The sequence below is a fragment of the Calidris pugnax genome, unplaced genomic scaffold, assembly GCF_001431845.1.
Source record: "Calidris pugnax isolate Ruff unplaced genomic scaffold, ASM143184v1 scaffold30, whole genome shotgun sequence".
NCBI lineage: Eukaryota > Metazoa > Chordata > Aves > Charadriiformes > Scolopacidae > Calidris > Calidris pugnax.
Genome location: NW_015090776.1, coordinates 1847217 through 1874576, shown reverse-complemented (window position 1 = coordinate 1874576; position 27360 = coordinate 1847217). Strand labels below are relative to the sequence as shown.

The window sequence follows — 27360 nt, the reverse complement described above, 5'->3', positions numbered from 1 at the left end:
AATCACAGAATCGTACTGGTTGGAATGGACCTCAGAGATCATCGAGTCCAACCACAAAAAAAAAAAAAAAAAAAAATCCACAAAAAACACAAACCACCACCCACCACCTAAACACACAACAACCACCACCAAACCAAAAACCAGAAATGTGACGTAACATCTGAGAGCTTTCTTCCTAACACCATGCAACCCACATCAGGAGGAGCTGAATATGAAGACCCAAAACTAGTGTAATCCTTGAGATTTAAACCAGAAAAAAAAGTACTAACATCTGAGAGCTTTCTTCCTAACACCCTGTGACCCACATCAGGAGGAGCTGAATATGAAGACCCAAAACTAGTGTAATCCTCGAGATTTAAACCAGAATAAAAGTATTGTCATATTCAGAGAAATCACTTTACAAATACTGATATACTAGAAGTAAATACTGAAGATTTCCTTTTCTTCTGTCTGTGAAAAGTTTAGATCAGTTTCTTCAGTGACACTTAATGAAATGAAGTGGTGAAAACTGACATTGCAAAGCCAGGCTCAAGGGAAAAAAGTGGAAAAAAAGATTGTCATATTCAGAGAAATCACTTTACAAATACTGATATACTAGAAGTAAATACTGAAGATTTCCTTTTCTTCTGTCTGTGAAAAGTTTAGATCAGTTTCTTCAGTGACACTTAATGAAATGAAGTGGTGAAAACTGACATTGCAAAGCCAGGCTCAAGGGAAAAAAGTGGAAAAAAAGTAATAAAAAGCTTACCAAGGCTCCGAGGAACGTTTGTAATTTTTGCTTGTATTACTCTGGTTTCAGAGTCAGGGCTGTCTGTTATTGTAGCATTCAGGAAAGCAATTCCAAATTCAATATCATTAATATTTCCAATGATGCTGCCTTTGGCACGTGAAGGCCCACCTGTGGAAGGGAGAGAAGGGAGGAAGGAAAAAAAAAGTCCTGTGTCTGGCACTCTGCTGTGCCATACTTTTGGGGAGAGAAAATTCAGAAATATTGTCCAGCATTTTCAGAAAGATATTTCTGCATATATTACTGTGTTATTTGCAAGAGTAAAACTCATGACCTGCAAGTAATACACATGGTCAGAGATACATGCACAGGAACATGGGAATCACCTCATGCCCTCACCCCCGTCTGAAAAGCAAGACCTGTTTATAGCGTACTTTAGTGCTACATAACACATTAACAAAAAATTTATCCAGCTGAAGTTTCAGGGGAGATTTAAGCCCCCAAAATTAAATTACTTGGTCAACTGGCCAAGATACAGGAGACCACTAGTCAAATTAGAAGTGCCACAGGCTTTCACCGTAAGGGAACTCACCGGGACATGCCTGGGTATTACACCGGGATATCTGGGAGGAGTCTCCAGGACAGGGACGGCCACGGTTTAAGGGGGCTGGATTGCTGCACAGGCGTATTCGGGTCTGCTCTCCTCCTCCACAAGAAGCAGAACATTGGCTCCACGTTTGCCACTGCCCCCAGTTTCCATCCACTGAAGAAAGAAAGAATGAAGAAAGTGATTTTTCATTTTAAATCCTTCAGGCTGCATCAGTGATGCTTTTGTGTCACTCCTCCTTGATGGAACCAATGTGGTAGAGCAAAGCGTGAACACTTCTCCTCTCAGAAATATACCACCTTTAAATCTTCAGGCTGCATCAGTGATGCTTTTGTGTCCCTCCTCCTTGATGGGAACCAATGTGGTAGAGAAAAGAAATAGCTAAAAGGATGGCAAAAACACCTTACTGGGCAGGCGTGAACACTTATCCTCTCAGCAACATACCACCTTTAAATTTTATTTGTGTGACAAGGGGTCTTCTCCAGGAAATGTTTTTTTACCATTACAACGGTTGGAGACTTAGCAAGGGTTGGGTCAAATTTTTCCCCATGTCATGTTGAAGAGGTACCACTTCATGGCTGACCAGGGAAGCTTTGGAGAGTGTAAACTACACATGTCCCTCTGCACAATAGTCCTCCCCCAGGGGCTGCATCCAGAGAGGTCTGCTGTACAGGTCCTGAGATCAGGCTGGCTTTGGGTGGCTGCCTGTGCATTGCTCTATGGGCAGAAGAGACAGACAACCAGCCTCTGCCTGACTCCAGCCACTCTCCCCAGGAGGTTCTGCAGAGACTCCTCCTGCCAGTCTCTGCATCTCTTCCCTGCAAGTATCAGGCTACATAGAAGCTGATTTCAACACTGTTGCATGTATGCAGATCCACCACAAACCAGCTGGCAAAGAACAGCTGTCAATATTCAGACTCTCCTGTCCTAGTTTTTGGTAGCCTATCACTGGAAAGACAACTTCATTGTCTAGATCTTCGAGTGCTCTTACTCCTACAAAGAAAATATCTGAGATTGCATGGGTATAAAATTGACAGAAACCAAGTGTGGGGATGCAACAAGGAGAGGCCCACACCTCAGGTGTGTGGATGTCACCTCATCAGGGGCTTTGTCACCAATGTGGCACAAGTATGCATCAAGCTGGAGCTCCTACATTTTCCACAGGAGGAGAGCATGTAAAGGGGTGCACACAGATGAGGGATTATTTTTTTTTAAATTATTATAATAGAATTAATCCCTTTCTGGGATGAGTTACAGAAGGGTGCTTAGAAAATTGTGGGTGTTTAGTAAGTCTCTAGCGTTGTGGTTGATCTGCTGTATTGCTGATACTGATTGTGTAAGTTGTATTGCTGATACATGCTTGTGTAAGCATATATGCTGATACATGAATGTGTAAGTTCAATGACTGCCCCTTAGTTATGTATTGTCAGTAAATCAATTAACTGCTTTGGCTGTCATTTTATTTAAAGCACTTGAGCTGAGCATTCTTCCCTGCCCCTGGAATACATTAGGAGAGCTCACTGGGAGCCTCATAAACTGTATTTACTATAAAAACAAAGTAGAATTGCAGGTATAGGAGAGATTTTCATATGCTATTTCTTGTTTTTAATTATTCCACCTCATTTTGAGAAAATCTAGTATGTGAAGGGGGAAATCCTTGGAAGGTGACAGTCATTTAAAGAAAAAGCGAGAGTGGATTATTAGATTGTATGAAATTGTAAGTAATTACAGGAACGTTCTAGATGCCTTTCTTAATGTGAAAACCTCACGTACGTGATGTAGACCCTGAAGTCTTCCAGGGAAAGCTGCATTTCACTTGTGTTACCCGAGCACTCACCGGGGCAGAGCTCAGCGCCGCACCTCTGGATCTGCATGTCGGCCCCCGCGCAGGCCCTGCCGCCGCTGGCGGGGCGGGGGTTGTCGCAGGTCCTGTACCGCCTCGCCTGCCCCCCGTTGCACGTCCGACTGCAGCTTCCCCAGCTGCTCCACGGGCCCCAGTTCCCATGAACTGTGAAAATAAGTCAGATTTTTCTCTGTCTTCCTCTTAATAACAGATACTTAAAACCAGAGAGTCAAGCTAGAAAAACATTCCTATTGGAAAGTAAATTTTTAATTTCTTTTCCCAAATTAAAAATAAAAAAACCCAGACAATTAAAGATCTATGAAAAGTTATCTTGTCCTGCATTCAGCCATTTCTCAGAGTACATTAACCAACTCCAGAATGTTGCTGTCCATAGGAAAGTATGCAGGACGTATTAACCAAGTCAGTCACTACATTCTACTGTGAGATACAGAGAAATTAATTTTGCAGTACTTTCTGACTGGGCAGTGGTAACTAGAGAGGTGTGTGACCTCTGATAGCCTGGCAGGACCTTATGCACCAGCTGCTGCTGGTCTGTGCTCCTAATGGCTCATGTTTAAAATGTCCTGGTCACACTGACTGATGCTTTCACTCTTGCCAGGTACCTAACACCACTTTGCCTGTGTTCAAACCTCGTTTTTGTGGGAGTGCTTGGTTTGTGCAGGGCTGCCTTCCTCCTGTGCATACAAACCCAGTGAGCAGATAAGCAGTCCGTCCCAAATCACTTACTTGGACAAGGATCACTGTTGCAAAAATCAATTTGTATGTCATTTCCTTCACATTTGCGACCCCCAGACTGCGGGGCTGGGTCAGAGCAGTGGCGTGTTCTCTGCCTGCTGCCTCCTCCACAGGACACGGTGCAGGCACTCCAGCTGCTCCACGCCGCCCACTTCCCATCCACTGGTGAGAAAGGCACAGCACAGTTACAGTCTCTGACGTTAGAGATAACAAAGTAAATCGGGGCTACAGCAGGGTGAAACTGACTGTAGGATGTTACTGACTTTCTCTGTAGAGCATCAAGCCAGATAAACGTGCAACATCAAGCCCTCAGTTGCTCAAGTACCACAAGGTCAGTTCTCTCTTCTACCAGTTAAGTTACAGTGGGGACTCAGTGTAGGATGCTGAGCGCAAAACGGAGCACGAAGCCAGAAGGATCTGGTCTGACCTGCAGCACATTCCACTTTATGAAACTTCCCTTCGTTATCCCTGCACTCAGCCAAATACAGAGGTCATATTTCAAAAATGTGAGTTTTCCTATTCAGTCATCAAGGACTTATTGAAATGTAGAAGGAAGGGATAAATTAATAATAGAACCTAGGAAAATTTAAAAAAAAGAAATGTTTAGGAAACCTGTAATCTAAATGCCAAGGATTTAAAACGTGGCTTTTGCACCGTGGCAGGGTAAAGGCAAACAGATGAGGATAGGAGAAGAAATTTCACGTTGGTTCTACAGAGGGATGCTAAAGCTAGTGACGGGGGCCAAGGAAAGTAAAAGCCTCGAACAGAATTTTTGCAGGGACTACACTTTTGGGAAGGCTTTCGATATGAATTAAGTAGTATTTGGAAAGGAAATGCCAAGTCTGTCGTTGCTCTGTGCCCGGTGCATCTTACCTGGGCAGCGTCTCCTGCTGCACACCTGTGTCTGTGTGTCAGAGCCCTCGCAGTGCGACCCGCCGTGAGAAGGAGGGGGGCTGGTGCAGAGCCGCAGCCGCGTCTGAGTGCCCTGCCCGCAAGTCTCGCTGCAAGGGGCCCACGGCAGCCAAGAGCTCCACGCACCATCCACTGAAAAGGCAGCACAGGTCTTAAAACCCTTCAAACTATCCAGCTGCTTTAACTTGAAATTACAGCTCCACAGCCTCGGGCAAAAAAAAGCTACGTTGTTTAATATCAATAAATGAAATATCCTGAGCAAACCCCTTGAAAAACCTTCGCCTTGAGCAGCAGCTGAAATGGATCAACGGTTTGCAAGAGAGAGATTAATGCTTTCCTTTTTGTTTTCTGAATACATCACCTCAGAGCAATCGTGGAACAACAGAGCTCAATAGCTGAGGGGAGACCTTATTGCTCTCTACAACTACCCGAAAGGAGGGTGTAGAGAAGCAGGGGTCGGTCTCTTCTCTCAAGTCACAGGCAACAGGACGAGAGGAAATGGCCTCAAGTTGCACCAGGGGAGGTTCAGGCTGGATATTAGGAAAAATTTTTTCACTGAAAGGAGTATCAGGCATCGGAATGGGCTGCCCAGGGAGGTGGTTGAGGCACCATCCCTGGAGGTGTTCAAAAGACGGGTTGATGTAGTGCTGGGAGGTCTGGTTTAGTGATGATGCTCCTTGTTTGTTGTGTGGGTGTCTATTTTTGTCAGTTAGGTTGACGGTTGGACAAGATGATCTTTAAGGTCCCTTCCAACCTAGAAGATTCTGTGATTCTGTAATACTCAATCAAATCTGGCATTTTCTTAAGTGACCTGGCTGTGACTGCCCTGTGCTGAAGGGCTCGGCAGGGGAAGGAGTGTGCCAGCTAAAAGCTGGCTCACGGCTTCAGTGGCTACCAACCAGCAGGCAGGAGCCAGAACTTTGTTGCCAAGACCTAGAAAAATCAATCTCAGGCCAGAGGATGAACATTTGGCATCGTGGTGGTAGCAGAGCCAGGAAAATGGGAAAAACTAATATAATAAAAAAATCGTATAGAAGGAAACATGCCAGTGGTGAAGGGTTATGAATAAAGTACAACCTGTCAAACACAGGAAGTACTACAAAGACAGGAAAGAAACTTGGAACATTCAGCTAGTTAGGAGAAAGACGTAGCTGAAAATGAAAACAACAGAGGAAAGTATACAGATAATATCTTAAATTATTAATATTACATGACTTTTTAATACTTGGTGTGGTTTTTTTTTTGTATACAGATAATATCTTAAATTATTAATATCATGCTTTGCATGACTTTTTAATACTTGGTGTGGGGTTTTTTAAAAATTTTAATAGGCTTTGCAGCATAAGTTTAGAGTTTTGAATTCTATTCTGTGAGAACATGGGTAACAAGTACTGGAAAACATCAAAATACAAAATTACCATATTCCTTGCACTTCCTTATGTGAGTTCTGTTGCCAAGATCTAGTGCCATTCAATAAATTACAAGCAATTTTAAAACAACAAAGAATTGGAGCCTTAATTCTTTTATAATTTAGTAATTTGAAAGAAGCTGAGAAAATTTGAGCTTAGAGGAAAAAAAAGAAACCTATATGGGCAGCCCCTTGTGCAACTCATTTGAAACCACTCCTCTCTTACCTGGGCAAGGTCTAATGTTACACATGACTGAATCCACAGCACTGCCATCACAGGGCTTCCCGCCGTGCTGAGCTGGTGGGTTACTGCAGGTTCTGGTTCTGGTCCTGTTGCCTTGTCCACAGCTCTTCGAACACTCTTCCCACAGTCCCCACTCCGACCAGTTGCCATCCACTAAGAAACAGAAAAAACCCCAGTTCTCATTAAAAAAAAAAAAATTGCGGTATTTATTGAAATTTCCTCGTCCTTTCCACAACCAGTTGCCATCCACTAAGAAACAGAAAAACCCACAGTTCTCATTAAAAAAATATTTTTGCAGTATTTATTGAAATTTCCTTGTCCTTTCCAAGTCAAAATGAATTCCAACTTCTTAGGAAAATTAATCTGCCACGAAGATCCATGGTGATAATGGCTCAGTGTTACAGCACTTAACATAAGGCACACTAAAAGTATAAATTCATTAAAGAAGTACCTGGACATGGCTGCTTGTGGCAGCGGCGTACGTCTGTCTCGGGCCCCTCACACCTCCTCCCCCCATTAGCTGGAAGGGGGTTGTTGCACTGACGGATTCGCTCCTGAACACCTTGACCACAAGTCACACTGCAGGCTCGCCATTCCAGCCAGTCAGAAAACCCACCATGCACTGCAGGGGGAAAAAAGATGCTTTTTTTGTCATGTGCTTGTGCTTATAACTCTCTTAGACTAATACAGCAAAGTGAAAAATGCACGTCGTAAGCCAGACTTAGAAACACAACTTCCTTCACGTCTTCATTACTGCAGAAATATCTTACTACAGTTCAGAGAACACTTCAGCTGCTCTGAAGCAGTTATTGCTTATGCTCCTAAATGCTTTTCTTTAGCAGTACAATTAAGTTAATTCTTTAGAGGTCCAATTAAGTTATGATATGTGCTCTGAGGATGGGATCTAGTTCAAGATTCCTTTCATTATTAATTATGTCTCTCCTTCACACTCATCTGTCTCACACAGATGGATGTGTATAATGGAACAAAAATTAATGAAACAGAAACCCTGTGGTATCTCAGACTGGGCTTAACATATACCTAATGCATATAGGGAAGAGAAGATAAAATACGGATAAGGTAAGATCTTGATCATATTTAATCTCAATTAATGCTGTCATCTACCAGTTTGACAGTCAGGCTCCTGTATTTTGTGCACCTACCCTGGACAGTCAGCGGCACCCTAACAAGAACAGATCCCAGTAGATTCCTGGCTACACACTCGTATTCAGAGGTGTCTTCCTTCTGTGCTGCAACGATACGCAAGGAGCCGTTGGACAGGACAGTCACCCTCTCACTGCTCACGACCGGGTGACCCTGGCGGGACCATCTGATGGTTGGAGGAGGCTCTCCATTTGCCTGGCAGTTCAGCATTGCTGTGGCACCAGCTTCAACAACTGTCTCTACAGGTTCAACAGTAATGACTGGAGGACCTGAAAGAGAAAGGTTTCTTTAGGCAATAGCACGTGGTCACATTTTTTTTCGCTGTATTGAATATTAAAGGTCTGGTCAGAATGAGGGTAAAAAGAAATATCTTAAGTCAGTTTACCTAAAATTATTACTGTTGTTCTTCCACTGTCAAAATACATGCAAGTGAAAATGACAATGATAGGTTGTTTTTAATACTTAGCAATCTGAGGACCAAAGTCAGGACTGACGCCTGACTGTACAAGCACAGGGTCTTCCTTCTTGCTAAAATGTGTTACATTTCATAAAACCTGCACGAAGATGCTATTAACCATGTCCAGAGGCAAGTGAGACATAAGTAACAGATCAATACACCTTGAGGCTACAACAGAAAGGGGGTGTTCAGAAATTCTACCACTAGTGAAAAAAGAATTCTAAAATATGATTTCTGCCAAAAATTAAATATTTTCAGTGAAAGCTGGGATTCATCTCAGGTAATTTTCTTAATTTAAGTGTTAAGAGTCTAGTTAAATCCATTTGTATAGGACATAGGCCCTTCAGAAGGTGATTCACCTCACTCTACGTTGGTTTCTAAAACAAGGCTGAATCACCTTGTACGTGCGTCTCTTCTTTGACCTCAATCACTAGCATAGACTAGACTTTTAAATATTAAGGATGAAAGAGGAGATGAATCTTAACCTACAGTGCAGTGCTCAACCTCCAAAACTGTAACGGGAGCTGCATACACCTATTCAAAGGCAGGTTATCATTCCAAGTTAGTGCCATTAAACTTTTGAGTCTTACTCTGAAGCGTTAGCGTCAGACTGCGTTCTACCACACCAGCATCATTGGTAGCCACGCACTTGTAATCACCAGCATCTTCATTCTAGAGAACAAAAAGCAAACAGTCGACACGTATGTGATGAGGGGTTTTGTTTACAGTGCACCTCCTGTAAGTGAATTATCTGCAACTCAACAAGGCATGTCCTGGATCTTGAGGCAGGCTCTTAGATTCTAGAGTATCTCAACATTTTGCCTTTATTAACATTAAGCTGATATCATGAATTATTTTTATTATTCCATTTTTTATTTCTTTCAACTTCTTAATGCCAAAGATATTTTCTTTTTTTTATTTTTTTTAACTTAAACCAACTCAAGGGAGCTATCATTTTTAACCCCATTTCAAAATGCAGACATAAGTTTAGGGGGAGGGAAAAAAGGGGTCCTGCCATTCAAATCAGGAATTCAGATGCTAAGAGATTTGCACATTTTCAGCTGACCTGACCTTGTAGAATCCAGAGTCTTTTAAAGTCAAAAGCAAAAGTCCCATTAAATTAGGAAGAACCAGGACTTCACACATCAACCATTAATATGTCGATTCAGTCCTTCTGACAACCAAAGAGAACAAAAGCCCCCTTGGGTTTTTTTGTCACAATAATTTGAGTAGTCTGAATTAAAACAGCATTTGTTAAAGGTAAAAGCAAAAGTGGATTAAAACATCTGGCCTCATTCTTTCAAACCAGTGTGATCTGGAATACCTTTGTTAATCAAAGAGAATGCAGAAACACACTGTAACAGAGCAGTGACCCACCACAGTGCCATAGATAGCAAGAGAACCATTGTTAAGCTGTCGGATCCTGTTGCTGATCTGAACGCCAACTCCTTTTTTGCTCCACTGGATGGTTGGAGGTGGATCTCCTCTGACTTCACAGTTCAACATAGCATTGCCACCCAAGGGTTCAATTCGGCTAGAATGGTAGTCTCCTTTGAAGACTGGAGGCTCTGAAAAAACAAGTGATGGCAGAGAAATAGCAAAGTCAAAATAAAATGCCCCTAATGAAATTGCTGATAGGGATCATTCATCTCTGACTTTCTGAAGTGTGAATTTCAACCCATTTTGATTTTTCCCATTTAGCCATAGACAAGGTATCAAATACAAGGCCTAACAGCTTTGAACTGAAAAAGGGTAGATTTAGATTAGATATTAGGAAGAAATTATTTCCTGTGAGGGTGGTGAGACACTGGAACAGGTTGCCCAGAGAAGTTGTAGATGCCCCATCCCTGGAGGTGTTCAAGGCCAGGCTGGATGGGGCTTTGAGCAACCTGGTCTGGTGGGAGGTGTCCCTGTCCATGGCAGGGGGTTGGAACTCAATGCTCTTTAAGGTCCCTTCTGACCCAAACCATAATATGATTTTACTATCAAAGCAGATGGCTGTGTGAAACTCTCCATTACTGACCAAAACTACCGTTACTTTACATACCTTTGACATACACAAAGCCAATAGCTTTGATTGAGCCAACTGTGTTTTCTGCTGAGCATACGTAGGTACCAGAGTCATCTTTGGATACTCTTTCAATAACAAGTTCACTGTGTCCATTCACATCATCGTATTGTGCTGATGGGAGAACACAGTAAAGGGTTAACTTCAACGACTTTAATTTAAACACATACATCTCAGTGATTGGTATGTTGTAAGATTGTTTGAATTACACTCTCTTCAGCAACACAGCTCGGTGGCACTGTGCCATTTCATTTCTGAGGCATCTTAGAAACGCAGAGAGAAGTCACTGCTATGACATTTGCCCACATGCATGTCTTAAGTTGTCCCTTAATTTCAAGCTTTGTGCATCTGCATCCTGTGAACTGCTGAGGTTTTCTTCATATTTAAGAGAAATAGCACTAGTTGTTGGATGCTGAGCAAATATCATCACATACTGAGTGGTTTTAATGTGTTACATTATTAGCTACAGAAAAGGAACGATTTCTTAATTATCTTCCTTACAACTTTGTCTCAGAGGCAATTTAATTACATGATTGTGTGATACTGAAGATATTCCTCATATAATCACTGCCTAACAAGTATTTTTTTTTCCTTAGTTTTTTTCCTTCCTAAACTAATTGCAATGTTGTGTGTGGGAAAACAACTCTAGAGCGGAATGATCAGTAAGACCTGGTGTTACCCACCTGGAATGATGTTATTGTTAAAGGTCCATGTTATTTTGGGTACAGGTATCCCAGTTGCTTTGCAGGTTAATCTGAGTTGTTCTCCTTTAGTCAAAGATATATCTCCAGGTAGTTCAGTAAAAGCTGGAAGTACATGAACCACCAGGGTGACCGTGTGTGTGTCTTCTCCAGCAGCATTGTTAGCAATACAGGTGTAACTGCCAGAATCTTCAGGCTGAAAGAAAGCATGTTGGGGAAATGTCAACTGTGATACACCCTACACAACACTACCACTTGTAACAATGAGAGAATCTTAAAAGGTTTGGAACAAGCATTCAGTAGAGATGCTCACCTGAAACCTTTCCACTTTTTCTAAATTTGAAACATGACCTACACTTCTTTTTGCCCTTCCTTACAATTTATCACCACAAATTTTTCACAGATATTTTACTCCTCAGAGGAAAATGAAACATTTATAAAGACTCTGGAACATTAGGAACAAGCAAACAAAATATAAAAAAAGACTATTCCAGAGGTGTGTATGAAAATGAAGAAAAGCAGGGTCTTATTACTGCCAAACCATGTCAAGTCATAGCTTAGATTTAGGGAACTTACAACAACATTGTCCAAAATGAGGTCTCCCTCTGGCACAGCCCGGTATTTTCCTACTCTCTCTGTTAACAGCGTATTGTCCTTCTTCCAGTTTATTGTTGGTGTTGGGATCCCCTCAGCCACACAGGAGAGAACAGCCTGGGAGTCCTCGGTGACGGTGTACTGCGCCTCCGTGCTGTGAATCTTGGGTGGAACTGTGAGAAGGTTTATTAAAAAGATTGACCTTTATGTATTACCCAAGCAGTACTGTAATAGCATATAATACAGGACTGAAGAAATCATTGCCTGAATCTTCTGTATTGTTTCTTGTCTCCATCAATGACGACCATTAAGCACTCCAGAGAAACTCTTGTAACGAACTATCACCCAAGTTATGGAAATTTTTTTTACTGTGTCCAGTTTTGGGCCCCCTACCACAAGAGGGACATTGAGGTGCTGGAGCGGGTCCAGAGAAGGGCAACGAAGCTGGTGAGGGGTCTGGAGCACAAGTCTTACGAGGAGAGGCTGAGGGAACTGGGGTTGTTCAGTCTGGGGAAGAGGAGACTGAGGGGAGACCTTATTGCTCTGTACAAGTACCTGAAAGGAGGCTGTAGAGAGACGGGTGTCGGTCTCTTCTTCCAAGTTACAGACGATAGGACAAGGGGTAATGGCTTCAAGTTGCACCAGGGGAAGTTCAGGTTGGATATTAGGAAACATTTCTTTACTGAAAGGGTTATCCAGCATTGGAATGGGCTGCCCAGGGAGGTGGTGGAGTCACCATCCCTGGAGGTATTTAAGAAACGTGTAGACATGGTTCTTCAGGGCATGCTCTAGTGCCCAAGATTACTGGTTTGTGGTGGGGTGCTGTGTGGGTGGGTGATGGTTTTTGGTTTGGTGGTTGTTGTTGTGTGTTTAGGTGGTGGGTGGTGGTTTGTGGGTTTTGTGGTTTTTTGTGGTTGGACTCGATGATCTCTGAGGTCCCTTCCAACCACTACGATTCTGTGTGATTCTGTGTGAAATGTATGGAAACTCGTGAAGTCGCACAACTTTCCTGAAGTTCTTCCCTTACATCCCAGCTCCTTGCCCTCTGTGGGTTCGTGCTGGGATCATGCAGGTTGCTCCCGTGCAGCCCCACTCACCGTGCACGGTGAGCTCCACGCCGGAGCTGCCGGACCCCGCCGGGTTTGCCGCTATGCACGTGTACCGGCCGGCGTCGTCGGGCTGCGCAAACACGATCTGCAGCGCCCCGGTGCTAAGGATCCTGCGCCGCAGGGACTCCGTGATCTGCTGCCCATCTTTATGCCAGCTGACCTCTGGCCGAGGGTAGCCTTCAGCCTCACACTGCAGAGTGACAGACTGATCAACAGGAACAACGTAATCCTTGAGGGGCGACTTGATAACGGGAGGAACTGAAAAAGAAGCAAGAAAATTTTAAAAAGAATTTATGTTGTAAGAAGCATAGAATGCTTCGGTTCTTAGTGAAAATAATCCTAAAAGTATACTTGAATCCTAAAGTAGAAAGACCACTAAAAGGAACGAAGCTCCTGGGCTCTACTCAGTGTCAAATCAGGTAGACAAGCATTAGGACCATTTGTGTTACTCAGAATTGGGTTTTGACTAACAGGACACACACAAATTTCTTGTCTGTAAATCACTACAAGAGTTTAAAAGATGATTTACCTTGAACTTTCAGTTTGATCTTCCCCAGAGCAGTGCCAGCTGGATTTTGAGCAACACACATGTAAGTGCCAGCATCTTCAACAGCTGATTTTGCAATCTGTAAACTGCCACTGGGAAGAACAGTATAACTGTTGCCTAAAACAAACATAAACAAAGCTTGGCATTTTTTGTGTAAGGAACCCATATAAGGGTTCCTTAAATCCAAGTTTGAATATTCAGAAAAGAGAAAATAAGTTTCTGAGTTACAGCAAGTAGGCTGGAGTACAGGCTTTAAGAGGTTACCTGTTGTGATTATATTGATGCCCTCCTTTTGCCATGTTATTACGGGTCGAGGTGTGCCCGTCGCTTCACACGGCAGCAGAATGGGATTGTTCACAATGACGTCCAGCACCCCTGGTTGGGTTTGGATAACTGGTGGTTCTGCAGAACGGAATAAAAAGGAAAATGCAACAGGTTTAACCTTCAAAGCTAGAAAATACAGAAGTTACTAAAATCACATAACCTGAGTCTGAGAAAGCAAAATTATCAATGGCTGTATTCTGCCATCCGTATGGAGAGCCCAGTGGAAGTGCTCTTAAATATAACAATATAATCAGCGTGAGTATGATGCTTATACATTTGCCTTAATACCATTTGCCACCATGGATGCTTTATAACTTACCAGAAAGCAAAGAAACAAAAATCTTTCAAAAATAAAATAGAACAGGATGGACTGTGGAGGCTCCATCCAAGGTATCAGAGTCGTAGTGACTCTGTGAATGATCAGGGCATCCACGAGACAATTCAGCTGAGCAAGAGCTACTGCTGATGGTTTGCTCTGGTCTCACCACTCCTCTGCAGCACACAGAGCTATTCATGGGCAACACTTTCTGACAGAAGGCACTTTGTCTTCCCACCTTACCCTGAACACGAAGCGTGGCGTGTCTGTGAGCCGAGCCAGCGGCGTTCCGGGCCACACAGCTGTACCGTCCCGCGTGCCCTAACTGAGCAGCAGGTATTTCAACTGCACCTGCAGCAGAGAGAGCCTGCGTTACAACATACAGCAGTATCCTGTAAAGTATTTACAGTAAAACTCTTTTACAGCATTTTTATTCTAAGAAGTTGGAGAGAGGTGTTTTTGGGGATTGTTTGCATACCTGAAGAGAGAATTCTGTAGCCATCTCCTCTGGGAAGCAACTTTATGCCATTTTTGGTCCAATGAACCGAGGGGACAGGAACCCCTGACGCGGTGCAGGAAATTACGACTGGAGACAGCTTTGTTACCAAAAAGTCTGTGGCTTCATCTGCTATGGATGGGGGCACTAAAAATGAAGGTAAGTGTAAAGGTTACTGGCCCGTTTTCATTTTTATGAATTCTTGGAAATAACTTTCTTGGGAATACTGATGACTTATGGATATCAGTATCATAAAAGAATGATAGAAAAAAATCTCAACATTGGAATGCCCCAGAGAAAGTCTAGGTGCCACACACATGTAATAGCAATATCCCCTCTACCTTGAACAGTGAGCTCAATTGCTCTTTGATCTTCTCCTGCATCGTTTGACACAGAGCACTCATAGACAGCAGTGTCGTCCACAGTGGGAGAAATGATTACTAAGGAACCCGAAGACAGAAGTCTGAACAAAGAAAAGAGAAGAAAGTAAAAGCCATTGAAATACTTTTTTTCTTCTCAGGTAATCAGACCACTGTATTTGCTGGCTATGCAAGATTACATTTAAGCATGGCTAGATTTTTAAAGTGCCAAAATCATCCCTGAAAACTTCAAACTCGGGGTGGAAAGAAAACATCTCTCACCTGTATGTATTCTGGTTCTGGTCAACACTAAGCAGATGCCCATTCTTTTTCCAGCTAATTGCTGGTCTGGGAATTCCAGTGGTTTCACAAGGCAAAGTGGTCTGCACATTTACAGTAACTGTAATATTTGTGTGTCCAGGAGCAATAGTTGGAGGAACTAAGGATAAACAAAGCCTAATTATTCAGAATAATCATACAGATAAGCCCACACACCGCTGTCCTATCTATATATACAGGGCTGAACTGCCTGAACACACTTACTTTATTTTTATAATGAGTAACTTGACAGTGGTAAATTTACTAAACACATAGCATGGGATGTGTCAAGTCTTTCTAGTTCCAGCACACAAGGAATGAGTATTTTCTTTTCATGAACATTTGGGTTGTATTCCTAAGGCTATAAAGGTATTACCTTTTTGGTTTTTTCTTTTTGTTTTTTTTTTTTTTCCCCCCCCAACCAAAGCAACTAAAAAGGGGCTAAACTTAAAATTGGATCTGGCAGAACAAGAAAAATGATGTAACTGGACTCCAGACTTGTAAAAACATATCTGTTTATCTAAAACCAAAACTTTTACCAAGAACCTGCAGATCAATTCGTTTGCGTTCAGTGCCAGCTGTGTTAGTTGCCATACACACGTATCTTCCTGTGTCAGTAACTTGTGCTGAGTGGATGTGAAGAGATCCATCCTCTAACATGGAATACCTGAAACAAAGCCATATATTTTTTTCTACTATCCAATCAATGGAACCACAGGCTATCCGATTTTGCTTTTTGCAAAAGCAAAAGATGACTCAGGGTACACAACAAATAGCCTAAACACGTGGTGTCTTCATTTGGGCACACACAGTTTTCTCATCTATTGCATTTATTCTGACTTCACTCTTTCCCAGCACATCTATTTTTCGGAGAGATTATGAAATCTAGCTGACATAGTGATTCCACATAAATGATGACAGATTTGCAGAAAATATCCAAAAGCCCCTTTCTGTGGTTTCTCATTTAACCTTAAAAAACCCTAGTTAATGCTTGTAAACTATCTTTGTTTTTTTTTTAAATATAACTGAATTCTTCAGCATTTGCTTAGTTCTAGAAAATGCCAAACTACTTCCCCTTAAAAAAATCACAAGGAAGAAACCACTCACTACAATAAGATTTGATACTAGAACACATATAGAAAATTTGATATATTAGAAACGACAGAATACACTCAAGTAGTTTTTGGTCTCCATGAAATTGCTTCGTGTCATCCCAAAACTCCATATATATTTAAAAAGATGCAAAGATTTTCCATGTTTACTGTTTAAAATCTTAAATATCAGAAGAATTAGTATTCCATTTGGTTGGCAAGGGAGAGATTTTTGTCCTCATAAAAGGATGTAAACTTTGGTACTGCTAATTTTCTGTAGAACTTCTTTGTATTACTGTTTCTATCACCGTATTTTCTGCATTTGGGTCTCTTGGAGATGACAGTACAAATATTAGTTCTGATGTGTGAAAACAAAACTGATTTTGGATTTCTGGACAGTACCTCGTATTGTTTCCAGTAAAAATAGCCCCATCCTTCCTCCATGTGATTCTCGGGGTTGGAACTCCTTCTGCAACACACTCCAGCACAGCAGTAGCGTTTATGTGCACAACAGCTGCCTGAGGACTGCTTCGGATTGTAGGGGCCACTGTAAAGGGAAAAATAGCTGATGATACAAGAAAAAAACCTTCAGGCTGCAATAACCAAAACTAAACACATGAAAACAGAGGCAGTAACAGGTATGGGGATCACTGCAGAGACAGAAACGGGTTTCTTACCGGTTTGCGTAGTGCACGGTAACTGCCACGATGCAGTAGGGAATGAAAGTTTGTCTGAAAAGTGTTGTAAGGATCATCTTTGCAAGTTACTGCAAAAGCTACCCTATAGCTAAAACAGTAAAAGAGCTCAGCATATTTAATTCAGAAAATTAAGGCTGTGGTGATATCCTTGCTTCTTAATTATAAACTAAGGAGAAAAAAGAATTTTAATTGGACCAGTAAGGACAGTCATTGGTGGGGGCACAGTGTAACAAAGGTACATACGACCGAGTTGTGAACAGAATGGAAATTAGGAAAAAGTTTCTTATCATCACCAGAGTGTAAGAACAGAATAGCTTCTCATCAGACTGGATGTGGGAACATAAATAGGGTTAAAGTGAAATTCAGGCCAATGGCAGTATGAGAGGTACCAAGATGCACAGGGTCCTTCAAGCTTTGTCCTCCCACTATCTCCTGCTTACAGATGCAGAGAAGCCACCACAGTTTTCAAGTACCTTGCAAAACTGGTGGCCAAGCTAGCTATGAGACCTAGTACACCAAGGTGCCAGTCAAATGCTATTAAGAATTTCTCCAAATTTGTCCAAGAACGTTTCTCAGGCCTGGCCCAGGGCGTCCATTCTGGAGGTATCCTGACTCCACATCGGGATGACTGCTAGATGCACAGCACCCTCCATCAGCAGAAAGCACAGGAGAGGGAGCCACGGTGAGTCCCCAACAGGTCCTTCAGTGTGGGTGACAACTGTGGGCTCAGATGGTGGCACACATGAGGTAATACACATCGTCACACACCTCAGAGACAGCCTGACACTTGGTCAGAAAGAGGTACTGACGCTTCCTTCTTGCCATTAGAACTCCAGCAGAAATACCACGCAAAGATCAAAACGCACAAGACTGGGTCCATGACTTTACCGTGTACTGTCAGCACGAACTCTCTGGTCATTTTTCCTGCGATGTTACTCGCCACACACGTATAGCTGGCTGTATCGCTGAGGTCAGCATTATTGATCTGCAGGTACCGCCCATTGGACAGGATCCGAACTCGAGGAGTTCCCTAAGGGGAAAGAGAGAGAGTTTGGCAAATTTAGCTTTACCGTTGTTCTCTTTATGAAGACAGAACATTCTTTCATTGCAGAGTAATAAAAGTTATGAAGGAAGGTCAAAGATAAACCGGGGACTGAACTCATTGCTGGCTTAACTTTTTACATCCATGAAGATAACAGGGTAAACAAAGTTTTAAAAAATTATCACTGCTTAATGGTTTCCCCTTGAAACCCCTACTGGGACCTGCGCTTGAATAAGACAGTTTTTTGGGTTACATAGCCAAAGGGCTTTTGAATTTTTATGGAAAGGGGCAGCTAATAGCACATGATTTATTTATTCATTCATTTATTTTGAAAATCCATGCACACTACAGGCAGAGGAAATACAAGTTTTTCTACACTGTTCTTCAAACATCACAGTCTTGACCAGGTGGCAATCACCATAAACAGCCTACTAAGTTTATTAGCCAGCATTGCTGAGTATGAAGATACCACTTTATCAGCTCTACAATGACTCCACAGCACCTGCTAGGGAGCCATTTGAAGTACAAGCTTTTTTACCACAACTACTCTGGATCAGACCTGCAAGAATGACTGATAGCAATATCAACTAAAGTGTTCAACTGCAAGAATGACTGATAGCAATATCAACTACAGTGTTCAAAAGCCTGACTGGATTAAAAAAAAAAAAATAATAGAAAAAGAACAGAAACTCAAACTTTTCCAGTATGTGCTACTCACACTTTGGATGAAATTGGAAGCTGAAATACCCATTTACTCTTGATTAGAAGATCTAAGAATAGCAACTCCAAAAGATAGGTGAAACTCCTCCAGTTCTGCACTTCTCTGCACTAGTACCCTACTACGCTGGTCTCACACTAGGCACCAAGTCAGCAAGTCTACCAATACACAATAAACAGCAGCACTGGAGCCTCACAGCTGAAATGATTCACCACTAGAGTGGATTATAGACAAACAGATTTTGGGTAATAACTGGTATTTCCTGTTGAGTGCACAGCCTAGGCTATGATGCCTAAACACAGAAGCCTACAGATGACAAAAGACAGGCAATGAAGCTATCATTTAATCCTTATGCTCTGTCAGAAAACCCATCTTTGAAAAATTACAACTTCAGCAATTCTTTTAGTGTTTAAATAAAGCCAGATTCAGTAAAGACACTCCTACCTATTTCTTTTCTTAACACTCAGCGTGTATTTCCAAATCTATGAAGAGTGCAAGGACTCCAAAGCAGCTAGAGGCTAGATCTTTCTATAGTTCTGCTACCAAAAATAGTGGTGCTGCACAATTACATCATTAAGCATACAGAGATCTAGAACAGACCTCAAAATCTGCACAGTGGAAGACAACAAAACCAGGAGGAATGACCCTCTCCACCACAAGGCTGTTTGTTTCACAAAAGGCAGTGATGACTGAAATTGAAACAACACTGCAGTGTGAACACCTGACTTTCTCCAGTCCTCTCTTGTCACTGTGAAACCTCTAATTTTTCCAGGATAAGAAGGATGATGTGCCACAGAGCACCTCTCTTTACACACCTGGGAGAGCTCTTTCCCAGCTGCTTAGTATTAGTAGGCTATTACCTGTCTTTGAGGTTGAGAAAGCAACCAGGCATTCAGGAGGACACTAATGTTTTCCTGATATCTGGACTATATATTTATATAAACTAAGCTGGACAATTGTAAGGATTGTAGGGGTCAGAATAAGCCTAAGTCTGCTGCTTAAAGTATACATGACAAATTTGAAGTCCCATCTCTGAACTAAACGCATAAATTTAGTGCTGGAGGAGAGCTAACTCTAGAGATTGAAATCCCTACTTTTTGATTATAAATCAAAAGGCAGGAGATTGACCACACTGCACAACCAAGATACCTCAGCCCTCACATACTGACATGAATTAATGAGGCACAAAGAAAACTAACATTACAGAAGTTAAATCACAGGTTTTCAGCTGAGTCCCCATGTCTATCATGGTGTTCCTCTACTGCTTTGTTTTCTGGTGAATATTTGTTAACAGTGGCTTCTTTTCATGGTTTTTTTATTTTTTCAAGTCCTGCTTTTAAAACACAAGCTTTCCAAGGAAAAAGGTATTCATATACTTAACTTCCAAGCATTGTTCAACCTTGCTTTCATTAAAAATAAAATAATAAAACCACTACCCGATTAAAGAATTGACCATTCAGAAGAAGGCTGTTTCTCTTACACTTGTTTCTGGCTAGCTCTTGTGCTATATTCAAGGTAACATTCCCCAGCAGCACCTGGTAAGACATAATTGTCCACCATACTCTTACTTCTTCCACTAATACCTCATTCTTCTGAATTTACAATACAGAAAGAGTCTGGGCAATGGCATGCCAGAAGGAAAGCAAATAAGCAAACCTTCAGGTGAATACTACTGATGGACTACAGTTAAGGGGACACAATCCATAAGCTGAAATTTTTTCCTCTTTATTAATGAATAAAGATCAATTGAGGGAAAATTATCAATTAATTAGGTTCAATTAATAATGGAACTTAAATTGTTCAATTGGAAAGCGGTGGGTTTCTGGGTGATCCCAGGGAAGAGAATGGGAAGTAAAAAATTCTGTATAAACCACCTTCATCTGTCTCATTGTCTCTCAACCAGCAAAGACTCGACGCCTTAACACAACACTACATAGAATTCTGAGTGAAAATGATGCATTTGATACAAAACTGTGGTGATTAGCGACCCATTTTCTTTCTTTTTTTCCAATGTAAAGAATTTTAGTTCCTTTCTAAACGCTACTAGAATATGAGGATGCATAATATACCCAAAGGAAACATATAGTGCAGTCTTTTCTCAGCTACCTTTCCTGGGAAGCCATTCAGGAGTATACCGAAGGCTTCTAGCATTGTTCAGAGGATCCAGGAGGAGCAAGGGATCCCCCTAAAGGAAAAAAGAACAAGTAACAGCGGGATGGCCACTTCACATGCTCGCTAGCTTCAGGTACTCATTTAGGACTAACTGGATTTGTACTGGGGCTACTCAGCTTCTCTTGAATTCAAGGCACCGTAACTTGGACTGCACTTAAGGGGCAAGTGAACAGAATAAGAAACCTCAAGCACTGTGTGTAAAAAATAAAGGGAGCAAAGGACTAGTATAAATAAGGGAACCACTATACCTCCAGAAGTTCTCCATTTTTAAGCCATGAGATTGTCGGAGGTGGCACAGCATCTGACTTGCATTCCAGTAGAACTTGTCTGTTCTGCAACACGGTGAGGTCCTGTGGACCACCAGTACCAGCAATGTTAGGAGGAACTGTTACAAAAAATTAAGAAAAAAAAAATAAACACCATACATACGAGCCACTGTTAAAATTATCCATTGAAAATTTCTAATCTATTTCTTCAGTTTAAAATAAATGCAAAGCTACAGTGCTATTAATTAGTTCCACTTTTCAATACCTGTGCTAAATATATCACATTTGTTTAACTGGGCACCTGCTTCTTATGTCACATGCTGGAAACTACTGTGACAGAAATTAATTTAAAGTCCGTTCTCAGTGAGGGTACCAATTTTAAGCCAGACAGAAGCTTCCAAACACAGAAGTTATAAACTTCCAGAAAAAAAACAAGGCATATTATAAAACTGCAGAAGTCCCATTTATACTTCCTTTACTGTCACTGAATTTTATGCATTCATTTCTAAATACATTTCTTACCTTTTTCTACTGAAAAAACAAGATGACCATAGATATCAGTATACTTCACATTCTTTTTCAGTAAGTACAATAAATTCAATTCAACTGAATACTGATATCCATAACATCTTCCTAGGAATTCAAAATATAAGACTTGGAAGTATAACAGAAATCAGTTGCATCTGGTGGAACTTTATTTTGACTATGATACACAATTAAAAGGGAGTTATCCATATTCAGAAATGTTAATTATGATCATATGGTGTAATATCACTTTCACAAGACACATAATATATCTTCTTAAGTAATATATAACTTGTTAAATGTGATACTCATATGTACCTTAGTAGTTTACAGTTTGAAGGAATAATTTTTTCTCCTAAATTCAACTTACCATGCACTTTTACAAAATATTCCTTATCATCATCTCCTGCCAGGCTAGATGCCAAACACGTGTATCTTCCTGTGTCCTCCACCTAGGAGGAGAAAACACACAAACAACTTCAACAGAAACGTCTAAATATGGGAGCAATTCAGAAAAACTGAAAGACAAACATTGACAGCAACATATAACAGGCAGCACTTAAAACAGAAAAACAATAGATAAGAAATGCCTGAAATTAAATTAATAAAGTTATTGAAAACCTCTGTAGTTTACCATAGTGCGATAGGACAGAGATGGCTTAGGAGCTGCAGGACCCCATAAAATCTCTCTGAATAATATGCCTCCAGCAAGAACTTTTCTCTTTGTGATGCTTTTTGCAAGCCACAATCAATAAAGATGGAACTGGCTATAGCTATACATCTAAAGAAAGGAAATCTTTTGTTACATGCTCATTAATACCTTTATGCTTTCTCCTTCCTGTAAACTCTTCATTGTAAAGAGAAGAAGTAGTGTTTGCTTTACAAACAAAATGAGCAGCAATCAGACCCGAGCCCTGTCCCAATTCTGTTTGGTGAACTTTGGTCTGGCTGTCCATAGCTGAATACAGGCTTAATTTATTGGTGCAAGTTTAATGGTTGTTTTTTCCTTGACCCTTTTATTGTCTGAATTCATCTGAAAGTCCTTCTATTGTCTTTATTTACTTTTTCTTAACTTGCACATAGATGATTGCAAATGTAGATTTATCTGTAAATTATGGCTTATACATGTGGGAAGCAAATGGATATTAGGAAAATCCAATCTAATAGAAAGAGAAGAAAGGCTGAGGAGGAACTACAAAACACTAAAGAAGAAAAGTCATACATAGGAATAAGAGTCAAATAAGCAGGAAATGAACAAGAACACATTACAGACACAGACTAAAACCAGAAACAACCCCAGAAAAAAGATGAGTCGCTAGCATTGGTTGTTCTGCTTTGTAATAAGAAGCACCAATAAATTAAAAAAAAATACAGAATTTTGAGATGAAGTAATAATACTCAGGAGAGGCAGAAGTGCTTGGGCACTCTCAAACCATACTACTACTGCTTGTTCTGTATGGGAAACTCAACAGCAAGGCTTGAAAAATATATTCTCAAACTGCAAATGCAGGTGAATGATTTTACAGAAGTTTTTTAGGACATCTCTTAGCATGGTGGGGCTTTGAGCAACCCAATGGGGCTTTGAGCAACCTGGCCTAGTGGGAGGTGTCCCTGCTCATAGCAGGGGGGTTGGAACTCGATCTTTAATGTCCCTTCCAACCTGAACCATTCAATGATTCTATGGTCCTAATAGCAGGCTGATCTGTGCATCCAACCTGAACCATTCTATGATTCTATGGTCCTAATAGCAGGCTCTCTTCTAGGATTTGCAAAACTGAGCCTACTTTGAAACAAATACTTTACCTGAGCACTGGTTATTCGAAGGACTTCTCTTAGGACATGAACATTATCATTCTGCAGAAGTGGGCGCCCATCCTTCATCCATGAGATTATGGGGACTGGGATGCCAGAAGAGATGCAGAGAAGTTCAAGAGGGTTGTTAACAATGACAGAGAGCTCTTCTGGTTGATCTGAACCATTGATGTGAGGTGGCTCTGTGGAAGGAAAAACATTCAAGTTCTTTATTGACTCAAAAATCCTATAAAACCTGATACACAACCTTATGGTTACAGTTTGTAGAGTTAGTCTGCATTATTTCTGACTGAGTAATGAGCGCACTGAGTATCTCACCTAATTGTCATCTGCCTCTGTCTATTAATTTGCATATTTTATGAGTTGGAATTATTAGTTAGACAATGTTTTCATAATCCCAGGTAAAATATATTATATAATACCAGTGAATATATTTATTAGCCCTTTTACTGTTGTATCTTCAGCTATGCCTTCAGCAGTGCTATCATCCTGCCTATTCATTTAAACCAAATTACTTTGTAAGTTAGTTTACTATTAATTATAGCATATTTTAGTACTCAGGAAACATTGGGAAAAAATATGTGCTATGTTGCAAATTTACATATCTCTAGGTATCTCCCATTTACTTATTTCTCTTATTTGTCACAGTAAATATTTCTTGAAAATACTCCTTATCCCTAGAGGTTTTTTAAATTGCTGTCCTGAGTAGATACTCACTCACCACTCGCATTTTGTTCAACTGAAAGGTTAACACTTACCCAGCACTTTGAGAGAAAAGTGCTTGCTGGTATCTCCAGCTTCATTGGATGCTACACAAGTGTATTTGCCTGTGTCACCAGTCTCTGCTTTTACAAAATGAAGGACCATTCCTTGGTTACTTGACGTCAGGTGAGCTTCGAGGCTTAAAGGATGTCCATTTTTAAACCAGGCCATAGTTGGGGCAGGACTGCCATCAGTAAGACACTTCATCGAAACTGAACTGCCTTTTACTACAGTCACATCCTCTGTTCCTCCTGCATTATCCAAGCTTGGTGGTACTGCCAAGAAACAAGGATCTGATTTACACAGAGTACAACCCAGATATTCATTCTGACTATAACAGAGTTGGAATGCAGCTACCCTTTTGCATTTCCTCACTTACATTCATGTTCAGCACATGTGTTACCCAGATACTCATTCTGACTATAACAGAGTTGGAATGCAGCTACCCTTTTGCATTTCCTCACCTACATTCATGTTCAGCACGTGTTAAAATTCATTTAGAAACGATATATTTTTATTCTTTCTAAAAAACCTCCTAAAATTCATTTAGAAACGATATATTTTTATCCTCTGACACATTGTGGGTGCCAATTCAAGTAAGGACTCTTCTAGGGCTAAACCACTTCCCATTAAAGTTACCCTAATGATTACCTATGTAAGATATACTTGTGGCTGTCTACAACGGTGTGTTGGTGAGAAAGACAACCAAACATTAGTTTTAAGAAATTAATAAATAAGATTAAGTAAAGCATTTCAGAGAAACTCACCAAAAACTTGAAGGTTGTAATGTTTGTTGTCCACTCCAGCCCTGTTAGACGCTACGCAAGTGTACACACCAGCATCAGATATCTGTACTCGGGCAAGCCTAAAGAGAAAACAATTTTAAGCAAGCTATAAATGGAATGCATTATCTCTGTTATGGCATAGTTTGGATCAAAATTTATTCTTTCTTCCAAAAATAGTAGCAGAATTATGCTGATTTAACAAAAGAGAGCAGAAAACTCAGCTAGTTAAAATAGATGAAAACCAACCTGAGAATTTGTCCAGATGACAGCAACCTGATTTGGGAGGAGACAGACAGAGGAAGGCCGTTCTTTAGCCAGTTTATCTGTGGTGGTGGAGTTCCAGTAGCAGTACATTCAATATTTAGGGAGGTGTCCAAAAGGGCACTGAGGTCCTCTGGTTCATCTTTATTATTGGCTATTGTTGGAGGAACTACATTTTGTAAATGTTGAAAAGGAAGATATTAAAACTGGCTTTTATAAATCATTCCACATGTGTTACCTTGTAGGAAATCCTGCACCTAATGCCCCACAGGCAATTCAATAAGATGATCACCATTTTTTTTAAAGAGTAAATCCTCTACCAATAATATTGAGCACTAATAAATTATGCATTTACATATTTAAAATCAGTCGCACTTTAGAACGTCAGTGAAAATACCTCTTTGATTTGTCAGGCTGAGGCAAACAAGTGGGAGGTCATGGGGAGAGAATGACAATGCAGGAAGGAGTGAGTGGTCAAGGCTTAGAGGGAATGGGCTGAACTGCTTAAGGGCCAGATGGGACTTGGTATTTTGCTGCCACTCAAACTTACCTCTTTAAATACATCTTTTAAAAAGTGCTTTTTAGGCTTTTTAGTTTTACAGGTTATTTTTGAAGTCTTGGTCTTGGGGGCAAGAGGGGACTCCCTTTATAAAGAAGACCCAGCCACATGCAGCTCCAAGCTCTGGCTGACTTAAGATCCCATCACGCATCATGACAGTCGGATAGATAAGACCATTTAAGTTGGCTCTTGCTTGAACCTCAACCAATATAAACTGATCAAAAAAGTTTCCACTGTTGTGTAGTGCCCTTCTGTCCCAAAAAGATGTGATGTGGTCATTCGCTCTTATTTATTCCATCAAAAGTCATCTCTTGTTATTCTGCTCACGCTCATATTCATCTCTGTTTGACTGGGACAGACACCGCTGTGGAACGCTGCTGATGCACAACTCTGCACTTTTTCACACTAGTCATTGTACTTCATGAACACAATTTTTTACAAATTAAAATGTCCACTCTCTACACTGCTAAAAAAGAGTTATGCTTACTATCTTCTGTTTGTCAAATTGTGCAAGAGAAGAATTTCACCCAAAACTGTATCATTCTTCTTTTAAACTCTGAATAAACTATTTTTCAGGGAAGGGGTGACCTCTAACTATTAGTTCCCTATCATACTGCACTGTTTTCAGCTGATGTACTTTGATTGGAATTAGTGAAGATAAACTAATACAACAAAAAAGCAGTATCACAGTAAATGAGCCCCAAGTGTATCTTCCTCTACAAGAAAAAAAACGATCACGGCAAGCAGAATCCCTCTATTGTGAAATACACCAAAGAAATTAATTTCTGTTTATCCCAAAACATATTTAACAGTGATTTCAATTGTTTTGTCATTGAAAGAACATCCTGTGTAATATACTGTGATATCTACAATACATGAAATTGAAAACACATGCATGTAGTATTACACTGAAGACAGGCATTCATTTCTTGGCCCTCTCTTGGGAGTGCTTACAAAGATAGGATCATGGACCAGATTTCAGTTTCACATCTGTGAAAACTCACCATATACATTCAAGTTGAAAATGCGGTCTTCCTCTCCTGCGGCATTAGTAGCCACACAAGTGTATTTTCCTGTATCAGAACTGAGAGCTCTGACAATGTTTAATGTGCTGCCATCTGGAGTTACTCTACAAGGAAGGTAATAAAACACAGTGAGTTTGTTTACTTATTCCTATGACCTGGCAAATAAACAGTCAGATTTGTACATTTAGATCAACTACCTCTATCCTCTTGGGATGTGAGAGAATCATTATTTTTTGCAAAATATTGTTGTTAGAGATAGACTAGGAAGTTATTCCTAGAGATGTCCCGTTTAACCTTGTATTAGGATTCAACTCCAACCAGGCTTTTGAAGAACCCATAATGAAAAGCATCAATAGTATAATGTTTTCCTGTCTCAGATCTTTCTCCTCCAAAGGAACTCGATGGAACTTATAGACCTTAATAAACTTTTTGAACCTGATGAATTTAAATGGAACTTATCAACTGAGAAAGAAATAGATATCATATACTTATCTCTGTACCAGAAAAAAAGTAATTTAAAAAATATCAACGTAGTGACAAACTATACTAGATTTATAGACGCTACAGAAGGAGATAATGTTCTTAATCTGGCTAAGACAAGACTCAGGGCCTCTTTACACTCCCTCCTTAGGCCCCTCTTTTACGCTCGCTAAAGGGCTCCCTGAGGTTTAAAATCATACAAGAAGAGAATGCA

General features: G+C 40.7%; 1 protein-coding gene across 1 annotated transcript in view; it reads right to left on the bottom strand.

The window, feature by feature from the left end:
- Positions 1-27360, bottom strand: part of HMCN1 (hemicentin 1) — a 223243-nt gene that overhangs the window by 39271 nt on the left and 156612 nt on the right. The window contains exons 65-94 of the mRNA XM_014946817.1: positions 26646-26770; positions 25068-25251; positions 24804-24901; positions 24033-24311; positions 23266-23456; positions 21833-21914; positions 20920-21056; positions 17628-17769; positions 16444-16588; positions 15490-15617; positions 14915-15071; positions 14615-14736; positions 14256-14420; positions 14021-14128; positions 13402-13539; positions 13120-13254; positions 12579-12848; positions 11464-11654; positions 10870-11083; positions 10166-10300; positions 9496-9686; positions 8709-8790; positions 7661-7930; positions 6949-7119; positions 6480-6650; positions 4807-4977; positions 3925-4095; positions 3172-3342; positions 1320-1490; positions 739-898 (exon numbers count right to left, since the gene is read on the bottom strand). Of these exons, the coding sequence (XP_014802303.1) occupies positions 739-898; positions 1320-1490; positions 3172-3342; positions 3925-4095; positions 4807-4977; positions 6480-6650; positions 6949-7119; positions 7661-7930; positions 8709-8790; positions 9496-9686; positions 10166-10300; positions 10870-11083; positions 11464-11654; positions 12579-12848; positions 13120-13254; positions 13402-13539; positions 14021-14128; positions 14256-14420; positions 14615-14736; positions 14915-15071; positions 15490-15617; positions 16444-16588; positions 17628-17769; positions 20920-21056; positions 21833-21914; positions 23266-23456; positions 24033-24311; positions 24804-24901; positions 25068-25251; positions 26646-26770 (4875 nt within the window). The remainder of the gene's footprint in view (positions 1-738; positions 899-1319; positions 1491-3171; positions 3343-3924; positions 4096-4806; positions 4978-6479; positions 6651-6948; positions 7120-7660; positions 7931-8708; positions 8791-9495; positions 9687-10165; positions 10301-10869; positions 11084-11463; positions 11655-12578; positions 12849-13119; positions 13255-13401; positions 13540-14020; positions 14129-14255; positions 14421-14614; positions 14737-14914; positions 15072-15489; positions 15618-16443; positions 16589-17627; positions 17770-20919; positions 21057-21832; positions 21915-23265; positions 23457-24032; positions 24312-24803; positions 24902-25067; positions 25252-26645; positions 26771-27360) is intronic.